This window comes from Planococcus citri, chromosome 4, assembly GCF_950023065.1.
Source record: "Planococcus citri chromosome 4, ihPlaCitr1.1, whole genome shotgun sequence".
Classification (NCBI taxonomy): Eukaryota; Metazoa; Arthropoda; class Insecta; order Hemiptera; family Pseudococcidae; genus Planococcus; species Planococcus citri.
The window spans coordinates 12,798,890-12,814,916 of NC_088680.1; the positions used below are offsets into that span (position 1 = coordinate 12,798,890).

The 16,027-nt window shown below is 37.1% G+C and overlaps 3 protein-coding genes across 3 annotated transcripts; all 3 read left to right on the forward strand.

Annotated features, from left to right (window-relative positions):
* The first annotated feature begins 3,275 nt into the window (after positions 1-3,275).
* LOC135844521 (galactose-3-O-sulfotransferase 3-like) lies at positions 3,276-4,846 on the forward strand. The gene is made up of 2 exons (XM_065362743.1): positions 3,276-3,529; positions 3,635-4,846. Exons 1-2 carry the CDS (start codon positions 3,369-3,371, stop codon positions 4,683-4,685), a joined length of 1,212 nt encoding a protein of 403 aa, XP_065218815.1. The 5' UTR covers positions 3,276-3,368; the 3' UTR covers positions 4,686-4,846.
* Positions 4,847-7,987: 3,141 nt separating this feature from the next.
* On the forward strand, positions 7,988-10,789 carry LOC135844677 (galactose-3-O-sulfotransferase 3-like). Its single transcript, XM_065362989.1, has 2 exons — positions 7,988-8,294; positions 8,383-10,789. Exons 1-2 carry the CDS (start codon positions 8,143-8,145, stop codon positions 9,407-9,409), a joined length of 1,179 nt encoding a protein of 392 aa, XP_065219061.1. The 5' UTR covers positions 7,988-8,142; the 3' UTR covers positions 9,410-10,789.
* Positions 10,790-11,426: 637 nt separating this feature from the next.
* LOC135843427 (galactose-3-O-sulfotransferase 3-like) lies at positions 11,427-14,292 on the forward strand. Its single transcript, XM_065361308.1, has 2 exons — positions 11,427-11,619; positions 11,697-14,292. The coding sequence occupies exons 1-2, from the start codon at positions 11,483-11,485 to the stop codon at positions 12,727-12,729; spliced, it is 1,170 nt and encodes a 389-aa protein (XP_065217380.1). The 5' UTR covers positions 11,427-11,482; the 3' UTR covers positions 12,730-14,292.
* The last annotated feature ends 1,735 nt before the right edge of the window (positions 14,293-16,027 follow it).

Here is a 16,027-nt window from a genome sequence, read left to right on the forward strand (position 1 = left end):
CCAAACAGACAAATCTCAAAAAGCCACTAGGCTGAAGATTGGGAAGAAAACTTCAATCAAGGACACACCCAGGAAATGAGACAAGGACAGGACAACACCCCAGACTCTCACTCAGAGGACCACACCCATGTGACAGGCCACACACTTAGTGCTGGGACCAATCAGGAGAGAGACCACACCCAACTTGGACCTATAACCAGATCTCAATCAAGAAGGAACCCTCAGTGGTGAACACATATGCTCTGAAGAAGCTAGATGTAATTCTTGCGAAATATTAGCAAAATTTATTGTTGTAATTCAGCATAATACCAGTTAATAAAGTTTTTAAACAAATAAAAAAAGGATTGGTTTTGCCTTGATCTCCAATCTCAACAAAAATTATCCTCTCTGATTTTGGAATTATGGCACTGATGTTGTCGCTGATTCTGGTATGTATTAATATACCCACTTCTAGTTTGTGTGTGTCCTTCCCAGCATAGATTATTCCATAATCTTTATCTACCTACCCAGTTTCTACCATTTCCTGTCCATCAGGTCTCGCTTATTCCTAATACATCAACATCAATTTGTGATCTCCTGGCTTCCATAACCACATTAGCAAATTTTCCGATTTTGTTTAAAGTTCTCACATTCCAGGTTGCAACGTGTTGATGTTGTTCCACCTTGTTTCAACTCCGCATATTCTTAGCACCCTATTTGGCTGCTTTGGCAGATGAGGATCAGCCTGATGGAGACTTAGGGCCATGGCTAAATTGATGTCCATATAATTCTAGGGAGGTGTAGTGGTGTTGGTTTCCTGTTGCCTTCCACCATGATTTTCTGTTGGGGTTTACTCCCTTAGCCAAATTCGCCAGTTTTTAGACGCTGGTGTTCGCCTTCTCACTCTGAAGCTCTTGCGCTTCCCCGGGGCTGGAACGAGTGAGTTGTTGGCGTTCTGCAGCTCTTATGCACTCGCGTATGTGTGCAGTCTAATTTACTGACTCCGGGGTCCCATCATACAATTGGTGAGCAAGAAGTCATGACCGTTGTTTTTAGTGTTGGGGGGCGTTGTGTCCGCTCACCTCGGCTTCGCCTCGGTTGCGCGGGTCGCTTTGTTGTTCATACCATGTCTGTTAACTTCCCTCGGCCTTCGGCCTCGGTGAGTACAATTTTTTTATAAACAACCGCAAGTGCTACATACATGGTAAATGTCCAGCCTCCGTCTGAACTCACCAAGGGGAGTAATGCTCATCGAATGAAATGTAAATTTTAAACGGCTCGGCTTCGCCTCGCCTAATTCGGCATATAATTTGAAAAATAATATTAATAAATTTATTTATTGTTTGAAAGCAAAAAAAAAATAATTTAATTACATTTTCTGTAAAAATTGAACTCGTAAAAATAAAAATCGCGAAAAAAAATTTTGAAAAAATTCCTGCCGGACGTGGGAATCGAACCCACATCTACTGCACAGCGATCCGTTACCTTAGCCAAGCGTCTACAGAACAGCTTGCCGAAATGCGTTTTTTAACGCTATATATGTAGCTATACACCGTCGAAACCTACCCCCCCCACGCGCGTATGTATACGCATACGTGCGAACAACGGGACCCCGGAGTCAGTAAATTAGACTGCACACATACGCTAGTCTCTTACTCATTCTTGTTTGTAATCCGTATTTATGCAGAGGTTTGGCCTTCAGCTTGCCACTCCTCCTCGTCATTCCACCAACTGGAGAATAATGCTTTGGCCATGTTTATCAATTCCGAGTCCATCAAACAGCAACATGTTACCACTCTGCACAATGTGGAGGCGCAGAATACTCCTGGTGTTGTCTTCGCCTTCTCATCTGTCCTTGGGTACTGGCTCCTCGTGATGATCCGAGCTACTACCTAGAGACTACCTCTAGGGACAACAACCTGTGCCCTTGCGAAGCTTCTACACACTAAGGTGACAAAAACATGATATGAATTTTTTGAAACCAGGTTCATTAATTTGCAACTGGTTAACGAAAAATACCCAAAAGTTGTATGTAGATAGAGAAAAAAGTTTGACAAAGAAGTTGTAGAGCGTGAAAAATTGCACAATTTTATCTGATCACATTTTGAAACCGGTTCATTGGTTCGCATTTAGCAACCAGTTTTTGACAATCACCTAAAAGTTAGAGATAAAGAAGAAAGCTTGAAACAAAAGTTGTGGAGCATGAAAAATTGAATCATTTTCACTAATCGGATTTTGAAACTGGTTCATTAGTTTGCAATCAGTTATCAAAAAGTATCTAAAAATCAGAGATTGAGAAAAAAGCTCGAAACAAAAGTTGTGGGACATGAAAAATCACACAATTCTGTTCAATCAAATTTTGAAACCGGTTCATTGATTTGCATTTAGCAGCCAGTTTTTGACAATCATTTACAAATTGAAGGTAGAGAAAAAATATTGGAACAAAAGTTGTACAGCATGAAAATTTAAACAATTTTTGCTGATCGGATTTTGAAACCGGTTCATTAATTCGCAGCCAGTTATCAAAAATTACCCAAAACTTGTAGATATAGTGAAAAAAGCTTGAAAATTGACATTCCGATCCTTGATTTGATCTCCTTTTGATCTCTACCGTCATTATTTATCAGCGCTGCAAGGTATCTAAACTGATTACCACTTTCAATTTCTTGTGTTCCGATGTTGATTTTCACCTCTTTATCTTCTCTTTTGATGAATTTCATAACCTTTTTCTTGCCTGCGGTCATCTTCATTTCGTATTTCAATCCGGCGCTGTTTATTTGGTTGATCATTTACCTGCATTTGTACTTCAGTTCCAGCAAGAATCACTTTGTCGTCTGCGTAACTTATTTCATTGAATCTTTTGCCATTGATGTTGAGTCCCATTCTCTCAATTCTTGCTTCCCTCATAATTTCCTCTGCATACAAGTTGATCAGCTTAGGTGATAGCGGACATCCCTGCCTCACACCTCTTTTCATATCACATCCGTTTTCCGAGTATACAATTCCATTGTTGATGTTTGCACTCTGTTCCCAGTACAAATTCTTTACTATTCGCAATCAAAATTGAAAAAGACACACGCCAGTCTTCAGAGGTGTTGTTCTGTTGTCATTATCTGAAAATGAAAGTGATGGTTTCATTTTCAAGTTTTCAATTCTGATATATCAACCCACGTCAAAGTATACACGGTATCTTTTTACATGTAATTTTTATCGGTTGACCATTATTTCAAACAAATCGTAATCGCTCCCTGCATTTGAAAAAAAGTATACATGGTTCGAAAATTTGTAAAATACAATTTAACAAGGTCAAACAGTACATAAGACGTCAATACAAATATGATAGCTCAGTTCCACATTGGCAACCACGCCTATTCCCAGAAACACGCATCATGAACTTGTTCAGAAAGAAAACAATTATCAGAATACAATTTTTCATATCGAAATACAAAATTATATTTTCATCTGTTAGCACATTGGCTTTATTGCTCATCCTGGTACATCCGAGATTGAGGCTTTTACAAGACAATCCGACACAGCCTTGGCAAACCAAGTAAGTACACCTTGACCTTCCTATAGTTCCAAAGCGTCAAGTTTATCTTTTTTTTTTCACCATACATAAAACAATAAAGATTCTAACTCGAGTGGAATATTCCAGATACGCCAATGGAACACCAGAATTGGCTGAACCACTGGCTTATCAATGTTGTACTCCATCAAGTAATCCATTCCGTACAAACTTATACTTTGTAAAAAATCACAAAACAGGCAGCTCGACTGTTCAAAGTGTAATACTACGATTCGCGATGCTGAATTCATTGGACGTTCTCAGCCTAAATTACGCATCCTACTACTGGCCACTGTCGGATCAGTCAATACATCGCGAAACCATAACACCAAATAACAAATACCACATCTTAGCCCAACACACGCGATATGACCCAAAACTGAAATTGTACCAGTACCCAAACACATCGATGGTGACCTTACTGAGACATCCAGCCACGTTATTCCAATCAGTGTACAATTTTTTCAACATGGATCAAGAGATGGGTATGAGTTTTGAAACTTTTATAAAAGCTCCATCGAAGCCAGCATTGACAAAAGGTGTAGGCGGTTTCGTAGCATACCGAGGATATAATCAAATGAGTGTAGATTTAGGATTTGATTTAAAGCAGAGTAATAATCAGACCGCTATAGACAAATTTATTGAAAAAATAGATCGAGATTTTGATCTAGTTATGATCACAGAGCAGATGGAAGCTTCGTTCGTTCTATTGGCTAGTTTAATGGGATGGCCTCTGGAATACGTCACTTATTTGAGCTTGAACGTCAGACCTCCGGAATCAGACCCTTATAAATTGACGAAGGAGGATATTGATACTTTGATGGAGCTTAATCAAGTCGATACTCAATTATATTATCATTTTCTGAAGAAATTTATGAAATGTAAGCAACAGTACGGAGAAGCTGAGCTCGATGAGCAAATCAATCAACTGAGACTTATCAATCAACAATTAAAAGACAAGTGTGTGAAGGAAGAAGTCACACGAGGCTTACATTATGGTCGAATGACATCAGTCGAGTATATACCAAAGAATGAATCTGACTTGGAGTGCGTTTATTCGACCCAACTCAATCCAACGTTATCGAAAACTGCTCGAATGGTACAAGCTGAAAGACTACGAACCTTCAGGAAGAAGAAATGAATTGTGATACAGCATCTCGAGGCAAAAGTTCAAATATTTTTTGTAGCCAATCATGTTCAAAATTCAGCCAAGTTATCATCTCAATCTGTTTGTCTTTTTTTTGTTTTTTTTTACAAGTTTATAATTTGAAAAATATACGTTTAAATTGTTTCAAAATTCAATTCTTTGTTGGATTCATTATGAAAAATTGAAAACTTAATAAAAAAAAATACAGAAATTTCCAAAATAAGATATGTACATGAAGGTTTTAGGCCGCTACATTAATTTTTTTTTTAAATTTCCTCTTAAAGGAGGCATCTAGACCAGCAGGAAAAAGCTTTCTAAATAATTACTGCTTCTTAAGCTGACTCATTCCCAAAAAACAAACACCATCGACACCCCACTCAAATTTAAATTGGCAGATGCATTTTAAAAAACTGTGCCTATATCGATCGAAAAAGATCTGAGTTTTCGTGCATTGAAATTTTGGACTCTTGGTATGGGACTTTTTGAACATCTACAAGAGATCCAGAAATCTACGGTCAATGAAGTGATTTGGAAAGTAAATTTACCAAAAATCAAAAAATGAATTTTAATACCCAAATTTTTCTTCGACTAATCCAAAAATAGAAAATGAATTGCTTGAGATACCTCTTTTGGTGCAAAATTTGTGAAAATTCTAGAAATGTTCTTTTTAACAACCCGCTTGAAATGCACCAGCATGTCAAACGAATACGTCAATGATTCCTAACCATGTTTACTTTGACGTAATCACATTACTTTTTGAATTAGTTTCCTTAATTGTTTCACTGATACTCGCTTACATCGCCATGTTTCTTTACAAGGTTGCAAAAGGGAAAAATTTTCGAGGTCAAGTTCTATGAAATACTTGAAAAACAACTAGAACGGAACTGAATTGACGTTTTCAAAAGTAGGTAAATTTTATGACGTCTGTAAAGAAAACTTTAATGTTTTTTTTTTTTTTCAAGACTGAATATTAACAATCATGGTATTATGATGTTTAGGTTGAAGGAGGGGGGTTTGGCCCAGCACTGTTTAAAGTTTGAGCGACGCGACGCAGATTCCTGTAATCGTGATCCACCTGATGCTGACTTTTGGAAATCCTGTTAATTTTCAGATATTATGTCAAACTTCACATCCTGAGTTCAGAACTCGGAAATAAGTACCGAATTATACTCACGAAAAAAAAATTGAACTGTTGGTTACTCGAAAATCATGATGGGTGGGGAGTTACATTTTGCGGTGTTGAATAGCAAATTGTGCACAAAATTTTCCTACATCTATAATTGATAGCTAGTTGATCAGAAAGCACACGAAAATATTTGAAAAACTGCGCAGAAAAATGTTATTATTTTCATAATTTTTCTTAGAAATTCTCTCTCGCCTCCCATCCCATCCCATTGGTGAATTTTTGAAAATCTTTAGCCCAAAAATGAGAAGAAAAAATCAACATTTTACCAAATTGACCAAGAAAGCTGAAATTTGGGATATATGTACGCTATTTTCGACATGCTAAATCGATTGGAAACTGTTTCAAACCGTTTTGAGCAGTTCTGGGGTCTCCAGAAGATTTTTGAAACTCTTTCATCAAATGGAGATGGAAAGCCAAAATTTATTCTGCGAACTAACGACTGCAGGTGAATTTCAATTCGTTTTGGAGCGTCCAGCGACTTTTTGAAAATTATTGGAGCCTCCAGTAGAGGAGTTGGACGGCAGAAATTCATTCTGCAAATTAATTTCAATGCGCTATGTAGCTGACTGCTAGTGGATTTCAAGTCATTTTGGAGCGAAAATTGAAACTTCCAAAAAGTAGCTGGAAGCATCAAAACCATTTGAAACCATTATGCAGTCGACTTCATATCGTATTGAAATCAGTTTAGGAAGTAAATTTCAGCTTGCCAACTCCATTTAATAAAATGTTGTGGCAATTTCAAGTTTCAAAAATCTGCTCGAGACTCTAGAAATTTTCAAAAAATTGCTGTGACTTGAACCCACCAGAAACCGTATTCAGAGAGTGCTAAAATTGGAGTGCAGAGTAAATTCCCGCTTTTCACCTTCATTTGATGAAATTTTGTGAAAATTTCAAGTTTCAGAAGTCTACTGGAGGCTCCAGTAATTTTCAAAAAGTCGCTGCAGACAATAAAACGACTTGCAATCCACCTGCAGTCGACTTCGTAGCGTATTGAAATTAGTTTGCGGAATGAATTTTGTCTTTTTAACTCCATATGATGAAATTTTGTGGGAATTCCAAGTTTCATAAATCTGCTGGAGGCTCCAGAACTGCTCAAAACGGTTTGAAACAGTTTCTAATCGATTTGGCATGTCGGAAATAGCGTATAATCCAAATTTCAGCTTTCTTGGTCAATTCAGTAAAATTTTGATTTTTTCCCTCGTTTTTGGCCTAAATTCGATTTTCAAAAATTCACCAAAAATCGAAAAAGGCACTTCAGCACTTGAAATTTTGACATGTGATGAATTTTTGCCTGATCTTTCGATCTACCTTTGTACGGTTTGAAAAATTTCGTGCAAGTCCTATGTTGGAACGCAAATTCTGCGATTTTGGCTGACCTGTCAATCAATTGTCCTGGTGGATCGACGGGGGTAGGGGTGCAAAAGATCCTTGTGCGGGCTCCCCGCTAGTTACTTTTTGAAGAATTTTGAAGTAATGTGGAGTAGGGAATTTACAAATAGATCAAAAATTCACTTGTGCCTTGGTACTCCTGGAATTTCGGATAACTACTAGAAACGGTCAAGAAGGTTAGTACCAACACCGAGCAAGTAGCTTAAAGGTCCTTATAAATTCATTTTTGGTCCTTTTAGACTTACAGGTTTCTGGAGAAAATTGAAAAGTCGCTGGGGGGTTCAGAATGGTCTGAAGCTGGTAGGTAGTATTTGATGTAAGCTGAATTGAAGGAATTACGTATGTAGTCACATTGGTTCATGTTCTTCAAAAAAATACTTCCTGAAAAAGCCTACAAATCGCCCTCGAAACAGATTTTTTAAATTCTAAAATTTTTTGAAAAATCGTCAAATTTTGGTAATGAAAGTTTTAGGACATGCTGTTTCGATTATTCAGCATTCGTTCTGTTTGAATCACAATACTACTGGCTCTAAAAAATGTCTTGTAAAGTAGCACTTTGTGAGTGGCAACACTGCGTGCGGCCTTTCAGTCCATTAAAACCAGAAGGCCTCGAGGAGAACCTTCCTATTTTTCAAGCGAAAATGTTTTTATAGTTAGCTCAACATTAAAACACACGACAGGCATTCTTGACACGAGCACCATGTTTATCACCAATTCGCGATAATTTCGAATCGATTACCTTCAGTAGATATGTATTACTTTGTGAGTGTTTTTTTTAAACAATTAAACCACGAAAAATAGAAACAGTTACGTCATTTAGATATATTATTGTAGATTTAGTACGACGAAAACGATTTAAAGGCATACACGAGTAAAATGTACCTATCCATAAAACGAAGCGCCGTTGAATTACAATTTTTCCAACTGAAACACAAACTATTTATATTTTTAAGTGCTTCAGCTTTGCTACTGATTCTGTTACCTCTAAAAGTGACAATTTCGCAAACAGATCAAATACAATTCTCATCGTAAGTACTACACATGATTTTCATACATGTAAACATTAGATTTATACGCTGTAATTATTAAACACTGAATTAAATGTTGTGTTATTAGATATCCAGTAGAACCATTAGCAAACACATGCTGCACCCCATCAAACAAATCAGTACGCACAAACGTGTACTTCGTAAAAACCCACAAAACAGGAAGCACGACGGTCAAAAATGTCATATTGCGATTCGCTTTTAGGAATTCGCTCGATGTAATGGACATCATTTACAACACGTACAACTTGCCATTTTCCGATTCTTCCTTGCATCCCCACGCAAAGACACCGAATAACAAATATCACATCATGGCGCAGCACGTCAGGTACGACCCAGCATTAAAATCATACCAATATCCGGATACATCGATGGTGACAATTTTGCGACACCCTGTAACGCAATTTCAATCCAAGTATGAATTTTGTGCAATAAGTAAGGCGACAGGAATGAGCTTCCAACAATTTTTAAACGCTCCGGAGAAACCTTCAGTTTTGCAGAGCCTCGGTCGTGAATCAGTATACAGAGGATACAATCAAATCAGCGTCGATTTGGGATTCGATGTGAGTCAAAGTAAGAATAAAACTGCCATCGTCGAATTCATCCGAAAAATAGATCGAGAATTCGATTTAGTTATGATAATGGAGCATATGGAAGCGTCGATGATATTACTCGCTAATCTAATGGGATGGCCATTGGAGTACGTGGCTTTTCTGAAATTGAACTCCAGGGATTCCGAGCCAGAACCTTACAAATTGACCTTCGGCGACAAAATTACCATAATGGATCTGAACCAAGTGGATACTCAGTTATATAATCATTTTAGCTATAAATTTCAGAAATGCGTGCGACAATATGGCGAACAAAAGATGTTAGATCAGATTCAAAAATTGAAAATAATTAATGAAAAATTCACGCAGAGATGTATAGGCGAAGAAATCAAAAAAACATTGCGGAGTGGCGGTTCGGAAATCATCGAGTATAAGGCAAAGAATTCATCAGATGTAGAATGCATTTACGGAGTTGCATCCACCTTTGAATTGGCAAACATTCTCAAAAACTATACCATGTCGAAGACACGAGTATTTGAGACGTAAATTAAATAGAACTTTTAATATTTCGCAACAAGACAGCAGCACGTTGTAAACTCTACTCGAAAGTGACGGATCCGAAATTGAATTTAAAGTTTATAGGTAGGATTCTGGAGATCCAGATCCATTGCTATTTTACACAGGATCTATAACACTGCCTGCAGAAAGAATCATCAAAGATTCTCATAATATTGGTTTTTCGTGCAAAAAAAGAAAAATCATTTATTATAATCACATCACATCTCATCTCCATTCTCTCTCATTCTCATAAAACCATTCTATCACGAAAAACTTTGTTATTAATAGAACCCTCCATAAAGATTTTGATTTCTTTGCATCCGATAAAATCAAATTCAATTTGAGAAGTCCAACAATCCAAAAAACTTTATTCAATTTCCCAAAATTATTCAAAAGATAAGTCTGCGCTGAAGTTCAGCTTAGCGCTGCTTCACATTTCTAAAACAAAGCCACTCTTTCTCGAGTTCTCTAAAGAAGAGTTGAAGACACGTTTAAGATTATTTAAAAATAGTCCAGCAATTGGAATTCAACAGAAAAATTGGAGCAAAATTGAAAGACATTTGAGTCAAAAATTGAATATTTTAGATTGGGTTGATATGGAAATATTTCAGATTGAGTTGATATGGAATCAGACGATACCGAGATATAGGATAGGTTTACAGTTTTTGAAAAAAAGTTGTGTGATCGACGTCAAATGACTCGCAACAAATTTTGTGTTAGATTTGAGCTTGCCACCCTCCTCCTGTAACGAATGATGACTGTAGAGAAGTACAATAAAGCTCTTTCAGGGTTCAATTCAACGTATCAGATCCAATCGAGAGTAAAATTTTTCTTGATTGATCTGCAATTTGGTTCACCGAAATAGTATCATCCGTTCCCCGAAACCAAATTTTGAGCTGCCGAACTTGATTAGTCGATTGTTTGGAAAATTTTTGAAAATGAGAAGGATGTAGGATTCAAAACAGCTGGAGGAAGATCTCAACTTTTTTTGAAGGCGAAAAATCAACCAGAAAATAGTAAAAATTGATTCGGGAGAAGGAGCTCATTTCAGGTAGTGAAAGTTCATTTCCGCTATTTTCGAAAATTCTCCAAAAATTTTAAAAATCAACCTCAGCAACATGAAATTTGGTTCTGAGGTTTGGGTGACATGCTCTTTCAGTGAGACAAATTTCAAATCAATCGGAGTCGACACATAGTTGTAAAAGTTCCCTTTGTTGGCAACTTTACAGATTTTTTAGAAAGTTTGCAGCATTTAAAATGAGTCTCAAATCACGTCACATAGTTATTTTGTTTTTAGAACTAATATATTGTATAGTTTAAGCTGTATACTTCAATTCTTTTTATTGAATTAAATTCTTCTTTTTTGTACTCTTCTTCTTACAATCCTATCAACTATCACCAGCGTTTCCAAAATGTCCATGATTTCTTTGAAACTGCGACGAATCAACCTACATAGAATGTCAATAATTATAAATAGGCTAAACAATCAAGGGATACCCTTGACTTCAGAATTTCCGATTGTGATGAAACTAACTCGGACGTGCAAAAAGAAGATCATTAAAAAACACCATCCTCAATTTTCAGCTGTTGAAGTTTTAATCTTAATTGTTTGATCTCTGGCGAATTTTATAAGTTTGTACGTTCAATTGATAAATGTTATGCAATTTTTGCATTCGATGATGCAGTACTTACAATTTTTCGCTTATTAGTCAGGCTTGAACAATTATCTGTCGATCACCACCCGCCTTCCTTACTAGGTACTAAATTTTGTTAAAATCTGCGATATGTTTTTTTTTATCACCTTGCTCAAATGTACGTAGAAAAATGACAAACGATTACGTCAAGCGGTTCTTAATGACATAATTAGACATGTATTACCTTAGAAATCGGTTTCCTTAATATTTTACAGATACCTGTTTACATCGTCAAATTTCCTCACGAAGCTACAAAATTTCAAGGTGAAGTTCTCGTCTATCGTTGAAAAACATGTTACACGAAAAATGTTCTTTACTTGTTCAACAATACCTAAGTAGTACAACTAATGTGGGAAAAAAAACTGAAATGTATTTTTGCAACGAGAAAGTTCGTGTAAGACTAAATTTTTCTATCAAAAGACGTAGAGTTATATTTTTTAGCATCTGCCTTTCAGTCTTACTACTGCTTCTGATTTATTCTCCTGATCGGACATTATTCATAAGGTACGTATGTGTTTCATTGAACATAATTATTGAACTTGATAGATACAAGTATAAATAAATGCGAATTTTTTCTGCAGAGGACGACTGCTGAACGAACCACCGGTTTATAAATGCTGCAAGCCAACAAACAATTCAATCCGAACCAATGTCTACTTCCTAAAAACTCATAAAACCGGAGGTACGACTGTTCAAAGTGTCATCACACGATTCGCCATAAATAATTCGCTCGATGTGATGAATACAAAATACGACACTTACTATTTGCCAATTTCCGATTCGTCAATATATCCCGAACTGATGACACCCAATAATAAATACAACGTGTTTGCGAAACATGCTCGATATGATTCAAATTTGAAATCGTATCAATATCCTGATACATCAATGGTGACAATATTGCGACATCCGGTTACATTATTTCAATCATTATACATTTTTTTCCGTATGGACAAGACCACAGGTATGCCCTTTCAACAATTTTTGAACGCATCAGTCAAACCGTCAATTTTGACAGGCTTCGATAGCGAAGTAGCGTACAGAGGATATAATCAAATGAGCGTAGATTTGGGATTCGATTTGACGCAAAGCAAGAATACGACCGCTGTCACTGAATTTATCCAGAAAATAGATAGAGAATTTGATTTCGTTATGATAACCGAGTACATGGACGAATCGTTTGTTCTATTAGCCAATCTAATGGGATGGCCCTTAGAGTACGTCGCTTCTTTGAGATTAAACAGCAGACTCGAAGAATCAGAACCTTATATTTTGACATCATACGACGAATCAACCATAATGGATCTTAATCAAATCGATGTTCAACTGTATGATCATTTTTTGGAGAAATTCCAAAAATGTAAGCTACAATACGGTGAAAATGACCTGAATCAACAAGTTCGACAACTGCAAATGATCAACAGAAACTTCAAAGAGAGATGCGTAGCCGAAGTAGTTACGCGTTTGAATAAGGGTGAAGTGGCGAGAATCGAGTACGAGCCTAAAAATCCATTAGACATGGAATGTTTTTACTCGATGCAAGAGTCACCTAAATTAGCAAAAATTACTCGCAAAATACAAGCAGAGAAGCTGCAACGACTGGAAAAAAAGTAGGATGGCTAGCAACGCGCTTTCGACTATCCAAGTTTGTTTTAGATGTCGCTGAACGTAAGCAAAAACAAAGAGGCCAAGGAAATGTGATTCAACGATGTGAAAATCAATTATATTCCAAAAATTTACACCTGAAACTGAAAAAAATACTCTTCACGAAACGTGTAATGGACAACTTTCCAAAGTTTTCAGTAGAGTCCATTTATACTTACTCAATAATCTTCTTGTTCTAATTTCTATAATAGATGTACGAGTACACTTTACTGACCCAATAAATCAATCAACCATCATTCATCATCATCATTGAACTTTGACTCGGTGAGCTGTTCAGCCAATCTGGGAAACTGTAGAAGAATTGCTCGCCGATGCGTCATCAAGTTTTTTCTTTGGTCTTCATCTGCCCCTCCTGCCAGTTGGAGTGTATTCTTTGACTTTTCGAGGGGACCGTTCGTCAAGCATTCCATCAATGTGTCTTTGCCATTTCTTTCAGTACTCTTTCACCCATCCAGTGATTGACTCTGGTCCTAGCTCCTTCAGGATGTCTTCATTCCTGTTCCTGTCGTGTCTCATATATCCTGCGGTGGCTCGCATGAATCTCATTTCCTGTGTGGTCACTCTGCTTTTCATATCCTTTCTCATCATCCATGTTTTGCTTCCATACAGCAGCATTGGTCTTGCCAGCGTATTGTACATTCTTATTCGAGTTTCAGCTCTGACTTTTCTTGGAGGGATGCCTTGATTTATCGCCACCCTTACACCCAGGAATTTGTTATTCTTGAGTTGTGCGTCGACCTCTCCTTCATCAGATAGCTCACACCTTAGATATATTTAAAGCTTCTGACTTGTTCCACTGACAGTCCATTTACAACAATTTTACTGCATATTGGCTCTTTCCCCTCAAAGTCAATCACCTTTGTTTTTGATGACGAGATTCTGATTCTGTATTTATCAGCTACTTTCTGAAGGTTGCACATCACTCTCTGCAAGTCATCTTTGTTGTCAGCAAAGACCATCTGATCATCAGCAAATAGCAAGGTTATTGACATGTGTGTCATTGATGTCTAGCCCTCACTGGCTCATCATCATCATCATCATCAAAAGTTTCATTTTATGATGTCCGGCATGTTGGCCTTTAACGTCAACAATCCAACAGAACTTAAATTAACAAATAACAAAAATATACCTAACAACAAAATAATCTCAACAAAAGTATAGCAAAATTCATAAAAATATAACAAAAGTTCAACAAAAATATTTTGGCTTAGTTTTCAACCATTCTTTAAGCATGCTGTTGACGTAGATGTTGAATAGGCTACATGACATTGGACATCCCTGTTGTTGATGGGTATGATAATTTTTGTACTACATCCCTGTTGTTGATGGGTATGATAATTTTTGTACTCGTTTTAGTTGTAAATTCGATTAGTTTGTGGTATCGAGTGCGCCACTGTTGTAGCAACGCACTCTAGCTTGCTAGTTACGATGTCTAGTTTGAATTGTTGTTGTTATGAACTCGTTATTATGTATTTATACTCGAATTATATACAGTCCACTGTTCGTGTTGAATTATTTCAAATTTTCTATTCGAATATTGAGTAATTATTTCGCGAATAAATAAACATGGTCCTTCGGGCCGGATATAATTCCGGATAAATTGTGTAGTTCGCGAAGTAAAATTCATAAAATTCGTAAAATTCGTAAATTTCGTTCGTTATGTTCGAAATAAAATTCGTTGTAATTGTGCAATTTCGTTGATTGTGCAAAAAATTTGATTGGTTCGTATTCGTATTCGTAATCGTATTCGTTGATTTTAACGTTCGTTGAAAAATGGGTGAATCTGCTGCCGAAAAACAGCAGAGACTTGCTCGAGAAAAAGCTGCTAAAGACAAGGCTGAATATGAAAGGGCTGTCAACAGCAAACGAAGACTGCTCCATGCCTGCGAACGGGATAAAGCTCACCTACAAGCTCTGGTTGAGCAAACGGTATCGAATGAAATGATTTGTCAACTCGAAGTATTTATCGATTTGTGGCGTAAAAACTTGATTGAACTAGAAGCTGTCGATGAAGTTTTTTTGGTACTAGTTTAACTGCTGACGAAATATTTGCCAAAGAAAAGGAAATCATGAAGGATCGTGATGACCTACTTTATGAACTCAATTTAATCGTTGCTCGAGCTAAAACGTTCGCGGAATCATTGAAGCCTCCAATCGCTAGCAGCACCCCTTCTCGACGATCTGGTCCAAATACTTCGTTTTCGGATCCAGGTTTTGGATTTTCTCCAACAATTCGATTGAATGATATTCCTCTACCAAAGTTCGATGGTAATTATGGTGAATTTATCGATTGGTTCAACGAATTTTCGAGTACAATTGATAAAAATGAAGCCTATGACGATTATCAAAAATTGTATTTGTTGAAAAGATGTATGGTTGGTAAAGCAGTCGAATCGATGAAGGACGTTGGTACTGAGGGAAAGCTGTATAAACCTACGTTGCAAGGTTTATATAAATCGTTCTTCAATCGCAGGCGAATAATTGCTGAACATTTCGTCAATATTGTTGATCTTCCTGCGATTAAAAACACAAACATTCGAGAAAGTGTCGAGAAATTAAAACGATGTCTACGTGGGTTGAATGCTGCTGGATTAGATACAAATTCGATTTCGCCAATGGTTACATTTTTAACTGCTCGAAAATTGCCAGACAAGCTGAGAATGGATTGGGACACAAGTAATCACGATTATTCAGTGTACCCCTCGTTCGAATCACTCGCATCGTTCCTGATAAATAGAAGCTTTGCCTATGAAACTGCCAATCTAGGCGAGCCAAAGGAGAAAACAAACTCATCACCTCCTGGTAAACAAAACAAGTCGTCCGAAAAATCGAATCAAGGTGACAAGAAATCATTAGCAGCTGTGAAACAACCTTGTAACATCAAATGCATCGTGTGTGGTGATCCACATTTTCTAAACCAATGTAAAGTGTTTGGTGGAAAAACTGTCAACGAACGCTTTAGTATTGTCAAAGGAAATCGATTGTGCCTGAAGTGCTTCAACCCTTTTCATGGCATAAGCGCTTGTAAAAGACCAAATTGCTCCAAGTGCCAAGGGGCTCACAACGTTTTGCTGCATCGTGAATATGTTGCACCTTCGTCACTCAACTCTAGTGCTGAAACCAATTCGAATTCGTCGTCTCAGCAGTCAAATAATTCGACCAACGATCAAACTGGATCAACCTCAACTACTATGTGCGCCACTTCCTCAGCTCGGAAATGCGTATTGTTATCAACTGCGGTGGTTAA

What these genes read in the sequence shown, in the direction of transcription:
- LOC135844521 (XM_065362743.1), top strand. Translation starts at nt 3,369, where the DNA reads ATGAACTTGTTCAGAAAGAAAACAATTATCAGAATACAATTTTTCATA. An exon ending in ACACAGCCTTGGCAAACCAA is followed by an intron (nt 3,530 to 3,634) that starts GTAAGTACACCT and finishes GGAATATTCCAG; the next exon opens with ATACGCCAATGGAACACCAG.
- LOC135844677 (XM_065362989.1), top strand. Translation starts at nt 8,143, where the DNA reads ATGTACCTATCCATAAAACGAAGCGCCGTTGAATTACAATTTTTCCAA. An exon ending in GATCAAATACAATTCTCATC is followed by an intron (nt 8,295 to 8,382) that starts GTAAGTACTACA and finishes TTGTGTTATTAG; the next exon opens with ATATCCAGTAGAACCATTAG.
- LOC135843427 (XM_065361308.1), top strand. Translation starts at nt 11,483, where the DNA reads ATGTATTTTTGCAACGAGAAAGTTCGTGTAAGACTAAATTTTTCTATC. An exon ending in GATCGGACATTATTCATAAG is followed by an intron (nt 11,620 to 11,696) that starts GTACGTATGTGT and finishes TTTTTTCTGCAG; the next exon opens with AGGACGACTGCTGAACGAAC.